The sequence below is a fragment of the Magnolia sinica genome, chromosome 6, assembly GCF_029962835.1.
Source record: "Magnolia sinica isolate HGM2019 chromosome 6, MsV1, whole genome shotgun sequence".
Lineage (NCBI taxonomy): Eukaryota > Viridiplantae > Streptophyta > Magnoliopsida > Magnoliales > Magnoliaceae > Magnolia > Magnolia sinica.
In genome coordinates, this window is record NC_080578.1 from 72,823,314 (window position 1) to 72,830,033 (window position 6,720).

A 6,720-nucleotide genomic window follows, 5' to 3' on the forward strand; every position below is an offset into this window, starting at 1 on the left:
ATGCAAATTTATATGATTTGACACATTTCTATTGATCTAAACTTTTAACATGGGCCATTTCGATGGATAAAAAACATTGACATGCTTGGGCCATTCAATGGATTCAAATTGTTCATATTATTCGGATCATTCGGTGATACAAACTCATCATATCATTGAAGTTGCTGTTCATGATCCAAACTCATCATATGATTGAAGTTGTTTTTTGTGATCCATAGTAATAGATATGCTAAGTTGATCCATGCCCTGAATTTTTTAGTACCCTCCTAAGCTTTATAAATGATCCAAATTGTTCATATGATTTGGCTCGTTTCTAGTGATCCAATCATGTCACATGCTTGGGCCATTTCAATGGATCAAAACCTATGACGTGCTTGGGCCATTCTAGCGGATTTGAACTTCTTATATGATTCGGCCCATTCAACGATACAAATACCTTTGACGTGCGTGCTTCAATCTTTATAAATGTTTTTCATCCTGCCCCTTCCGTGTTGCCACTGCTTTTCACTCTTTTTAAATATCATTGGCTTCCTCCTACTTTATGGGATAAAAACATATTGACTAACTTTGCAGGGATACTTAATGCTAATTGATGGTATATTGAACAAATTAAATACTACAAGTATTGTTTTATCTTGTTAATTTCAAGCAATATTGTGCTTATGAAGCTGCTGTGCTATATGGCTATGTATATTTGTTTACTTGTAGGTGCTCTTCTTTTAATAACTTATTTCTTTTAAAAGAATTTACCCTATCAATAGGATGAATCCTAGAGTACCATTACCCCAGGCCTACTGAGGTTCTCATTGTTCTGGGTTTGGGCCTCTTTCATGTAGGACCTGAACCCAGGCATAATCGGGATTAGAATGATGCATGAGCTGAACATGGCATGCAGTCGCACTATTACGTTAGTTAGTTGTCATCATATTTGTATTAATCAGGCCCTCGTTGCAGTCTTGCTTTTAGTATTTAGCTTATAGATGTTTCCAAATAACTGTAGACATCTTATCTTGCGTATGATGATTATGGCATTGTTAGTTCCTGTAACTATGCCCATCAAATTCTATTTTGATCTTCTGTTTTTCAGCCAAAAAGATACAGTTTTTAGGATCATACTTATGGCACTGTAGTTCTTGTAATTGTCTCTAAAATTCTGTTTTGATATTCTGTTTTAAAGCCGAACCGATACAGTTTTCAGAATCACACCCGGTTTCTCTCAACAGATCTAGTTCCTATAAAATACACAATTTGTTTAATCTTTGCATCGTCTGGTCATAATCACTCAAGAACCATACATCTACATTTGAATTTCAAGGAGTACACTGCTTGGCCCGAAGTACCGTTGTTTTCATTATACCAGCATTCCATGCAGGCTGGTCCATTACTCACTTATATACCAATACAATAAATAAGTCCGGTTGCTTGAACCATGGATGAATGTTGCACAAAGATTACCACATCGAGCAGTTCTAATCATTCAATGGTCAGCTTGCAAGCTTTAGGTGGTCTAGGAGCTGGTATAATAGCTCTGAGGTACCCAGGGATACTGTACTGGGGCTTTACAAATGTGGATGAAATCCTTCGCATGGGGAAGAGTGCGTCAGCACCTCGAATTTGGCTGTTGACTCAATTGGTGGGGGCCAAAGTTGTGGCGACTGCTCTTTGCAGGGGATCTGGGCTTGTGGGTGCTCTTTATGCCCCAAGCTTGATGATCGGTGCTGCTCTTGGTGCCGTGTTTGGGGGTTCGGCTGCAGAAATCATCAATTCAGCCATCCTAGGAAATGTTGCTGTTGCCCAGCCACAGGCCTACGCTCTGGTAATATTTTCTAGTTCTTGTTTGGTTGACTCTAAACGAACATTCATCCATGCGATTTGTTGTTTGTTGGCATGAGTACGTGCATATAGACTTATATTTCCTGACCTCTCCATGCAGGTCGGGATAGTTGCTGCGCTAGCTTCAGTTTGTTCAGTTCCCTTGACATCAGTGCTACTTCTGTTTGAGCTGACAAAGGATCACAGAATTTTGCTTGCACTCATGGTAAATTTCAGCCCAGAACTAGTTTAGAGAACTGGCATTTCTTTGTATTTTCAAAAGCTTCCTGTCACAATCTAAATCTGGTCAAGAAGCTGTTTTAACTTTGAAAGTGCCTAGAGTAAATTGATTCTTCTTATGGAAGCTGGTCACTTGTTTTGAAGTTCACTAGGCTAAATTTAACTTCCTAACATGGACAAGGTTGGCTACGATTTTGAGTGCAAAAATAATTTGTGTTATCTGTAAGAGATTTTTATGATGATCAATCAAAAGGACTACTGCTTTTACCTTCAAACCTGTACAACCTATGACTTAAAAAAAATTTACACTTATTTGATTAGCTGACTATATGATTGATGGACATTTATTGGAGGTTAAAAATGAAAAGATCTAACTGTACTATTTCAACAAGTATCCACAATCAGTGGTTAGAATTTGTCAACCAATCTGATTCTCGGAGTGTGACAGTCCCTATTCTTTCTTTCTTTCTTTCTTTCTTTCTTTCTTTCTTTCTTTCGTCTTCTTCTTCTTCTTCTTCTTCTTCTTTTTGTGTGTGTGTGTATGTGTGTGTGTGTGTGACCATGTTTAACTCAAAAGGTCAGTACCGTACCAGCTATTTTCTCTTTTGTATCATTATTGACTAATGGAAAATTGGGGATTAACAGGCTCGCCTTCAGGTTCCTGAAACAGTTGTCCAGCAGATATTTTTGTTAAACAGCCTTGATGTGGAGCTTTATAAGCATGCGCAGGAGGACATCTTTGCACAGCAGCAGACACATCTTGCTGAGAAGTTGGATAAAGTGGTAAGTCCGGATTCCTAAGATTGTGTTAGGTCACATATAATACAAATCACTCATATTCAGTTGGCTATCTTCCTGAATATCCACCACATGCTTCTCTCGGAGATTGTAAAATTATAGCGTATCTAGCAAAGATATTCCAGCCCCCTGCTTGGCTGTTCTGTTTAGATGATCAGTTTCAAATATATTGTAACCATTGGAATGGAAAACTAGCCAGAAGATTAAGACGTGTTTGAATGTACAGTTTAACAGAATCAGAAAAGTTCAATGACAGAGAGCGAATGGCCAAAAGTGGAGGTGGGGGCATTGTGGTCTGTAATAATAACCAACTGCCAATTACAATTCCATGCGTCTCAAGTTGGCTTGAAACAATGAAAATTGCTTCTGCACCCCTTCCATGAAAATCTCTCTCTACACTCTAAAAACACCTAAACCCCCCAGAGTGCCCAAAAGCTTCATCTTATTTCTCTGAGAAGCGATGGAGAAGACGATGCTGTAAGGAAAGGCTACTTGGGATGGTCCAAACCGGTGAGATCTTACCCTTTGTTTCTTTTCTTAGTTAGCTTAATCTTAGTATTAGTTTTGATCTCATATCTTTCTTTTCTAGTTCATCCCATTTCTTTTCCTTTTGCTGGATTCATCCATCCATCCATCCATCCATCTTTTCAAAACTCTTTGCATCTTGCTCCCCTATGGAACAAGCTTGTATTGTAGATCACTAGCAAAATTCCATAGGGAGGCATTTAAGAAGTCATTCATATTTTTGCAATTAGACAATCCCACTGATCCCATGAAGGATCGATCTGGAGTTATTTTAAGTATCGAATCATGACTTTACATGCATCATATTAATTTTGTAAACATCAGCCTTCAAACCATGTTTTTAAGATCAAGGGAAATGAAGGGAGTATCCGGTGAGACAGTCGTGATTCTCTTGTTGTGTAGTTGATCGACCATCCCTTTGCTTTGGCTTCTTTATTATTTTATATTAAAATTCATAGTTTGTTTAATCTGAGCTATATAGGATCTTCCATAATTCTCTTGTTTTCTCTTCATTCTCTTTTCTTCAAAACCCAGAATGTGAGAATAAGCAAATTATGAGAATTTCTTCTGAGGTCACGTAGATTTGTTTAGTCTATATTTTAATTGCGTTGATTTCACTATCTTGATAGGGATTATATTGAATAAATTATGATTAATTGCTGCTTGAATTAGATTTGTATTCATCTCTCTTATTTTTGAGTCCTCTCATTCTGAAATATACTTCTGTGCATCTCTGAAATCCGGAGGAGAATGAAGATTGGTATCACTGATACTGATGCTGGTTTGTCAAAGCCAAAACATGTGTCACCATGTCCAACGCAATCGTCTGACCTTCAATTTCTCATCTTGTTTCCCCTTATTTTGGCAAGATCATTGTTATAGATATGTCCCATTCAGTCTCTGTTAGTTCGATTCTGGTATTGTTTCGTTTATTGATTAATTGAAATCCAATTTCATTTGATAAAAATAAAAATTTGCTATTAAACTATAGCTACGAATTTAGTCTATAGCCTTTTCTCCTTTTTTGGTGGTGATCAATAAGATGTTGTAACTATTAAGAATTTGTACTATAGTTCAAAAAACATAGTTGAATACTAAAATATTTTCCAACCCCTCACCTTTATAATTCATGTTGTTGAACTACTGTTCCATCATTTTATATATATATATATATATATATATATATATATATATATATATATATATATATATATATATATATATATATATATATATATATATATATCTGAAAAAGTCATATTGTTTTCGTGCATTTCTTCAATGTTGTTGTAATAGTAAATATCTACTCCAATTGTTGTTTTTTAATGCGTTTCAGGAGGACAGGTTTTTCAATGATCTGCCTACCACATTGCATAAGAGTAATGCAGGACTGCCCATTTTTGGAGGTTTGTGTCCTTATCTCACATATGATGCTCTTGTGCATCTTTGGAGGGACATGTCTAATTTTGTTTTGGATCTATCACACAAGAAATGGTTACTATAAGCGTGGATGGTTCTATACTTGATCTAATATCCAAAATTATGTTGTATCTTTGCCTTGAATCACTTGGGAAGTTTTTGAAGATAAAGAAAAGGGATAGAGACGTCTACGGTATATATATTATATCACCAATATATCCCTTCTTCTCTTTAGTTATGTATATATTATATTAACAATATCACCCGTCATCTCTATAGTTCTGTAGTCTGTATACATTACAGCACTTTATCAAGATTTTTGATGTCATGAGAATAACCTTATCAGCCATGAAACTTGTTGTGCAGCACGATAACAATGCAGTGAACCGAGATCCAATCTCCGGTCTCACCCACAAACGATAAACAGGAAGAAATATAAGCGATCCAAACAAACCACAAGATAAGATATATGTGGAAAAACCCCAAACTAGGGTAAAAAACCACGGATGCAAACTTCCACTATGAAGAAAAATGAAGATTACAAGGCAAAATACTAACCTCTCCCTTGGAAGTACAGAGAAAACCTTTTGCTGACACCTTAGAATTATTTCTCATCCACTAGAAAAGCCTTGGGGACACCTATATATAGTTTAGGCAACTTCCCTTTCGCACCCTTGCGAAAGCCGACTCAAAAATTGGCAGTCCGCATCAAATCCAGAAACGAAACTGCGTAACCTTGACTAGTCGAACAGGCTGCACGACCGGTCGAACGGACCCCTCGACTGGTTGAGCATGGGCCACGGCCGGTCGAGCACTTCAGAACCCAAAAATTGATGCTCGTTGGACTTTGAGTCGAGCCAGTCCACGACTGGTCGAGCAGGGGCCACGACCGGTCATGCGGCCCCCAGATGTGGCTCCACATCTCAATAGAACTATGAATACCTAGTATCCATACGAGATAGCATTCGCTGTATTTCAAGACTTGATGAAATTTTGTAATTTTGCCAGGCATTTTAATGTGAAGTATTGCTTTCTTACTTGTAGCCCCTTACTCTAACACCTTACTCATGTGAACATGTCTCATGTTTGTGAAATCCTGCTCATTAGGAGGGCCTCACTGCCTCTCTATGGATGTAATTAACTATTTTCATAAAAATAAAAATAAAATGTAGGTCGAATGATCCCAATCCAACTGGTAGGATTGTCCAATGAGGTGTGAATTTTGGGATATGGCCCATCCATGGTAGGACCTACATGATGGTTGGTACAGATCTCATTTACATTTGTCACTTGTACGAAAAATGAGTTCCTGTATAAAATGTCCTTACTTCTTTAATGCAGATAAGATTTCTGTTGTTGGCAATGAATAAAAGAGGATGGCAAGCCCTCATAACCTGCTCCCCAAAAGAATCACCTTAATTCAAGAGGAAACAAGCTGCACCTATTACTAGAGCGGAAGAGGATGACATACTTGTGGGGTATTGATTATGAGTTTTCTGGCAAATGCCTGAATCAAAGTCCTATTTCAGAAGACATGGAAAACCGGTTTTAAATGAAGCATTGAAATTAGCCAATACATGTAGCTTGAATCTCAATAAGGTCTCTCTCATCACTATTTTGTGAGCATTATACCTATGAACTTTAGTCATACTTATTTATTCTAATGAAGCATAAATTTGTAGAAAGAATTTAATAATTGATTTTACATCTTTGTAGTTCTCTTGATCTTATTACGGGTCCAAGCAGTTACGGTAAATCAACATGTGACAATTCTTCTTAATTGCTCTTTTCATCACTCGATGGTCATGGTAAGAGAACATCATCCCACTTTTGAACTTTTCCTGCTACCTATTTACCTTACAGGAATTGTACCTTGCATAGGGTAAGATTGGCCTGTGGGTTCGAGACCTGACCTGAATGGGTTGG

The 6,720-nt window shown here is 37.3% G+C and overlaps 1 protein-coding gene across 6 annotated transcripts; it reads left to right on the forward strand.

The window, feature by feature from the left end:
• The first annotated feature begins 1,377 nt into the window (after window positions 1-1,377).
• On the forward strand, window positions 1,378-6,379 carry LOC131248863 (chloride channel protein CLC-f-like). 6 transcript variants are annotated; one of them, XR_009172509.1, is made up of 6 exons: window positions 1,379-1,816; window positions 1,934-2,038; window positions 2,698-2,835; window positions 3,077-3,360; window positions 4,712-4,781; window positions 6,324-6,345. XR_009172509.1 is itself a non-coding variant. In XM_058249353.1 (5 exons), the coding sequence occupies exons 1-5, from the start codon at window positions 1,430-1,432 to the stop codon at window positions 6,344-6,346; spliced, it is 723 nt and encodes a 240-aa protein (XP_058105336.1). In that variant the 5' UTR covers window positions 1,378-1,429; the 3' UTR covers window positions 6,347-6,379. The 6 variants fall into 6 exon arrangements, 3 of the variants coding, with proteins under 3 accessions (XP_058105336.1, XP_058105335.1, XP_058105337.1); XR_009172507.1 differs by lacking the exon at window positions 6,324-6,345 and adding an exon at window positions 6,136-6,166; XM_058249353.1 differs by lacking the exon at window positions 3,077-3,360 and having other exon boundaries at window positions 1,378-1,816; window positions 6,324-6,379.
• Window positions 6,380-6,720: the final 341 nt, after the last annotated feature.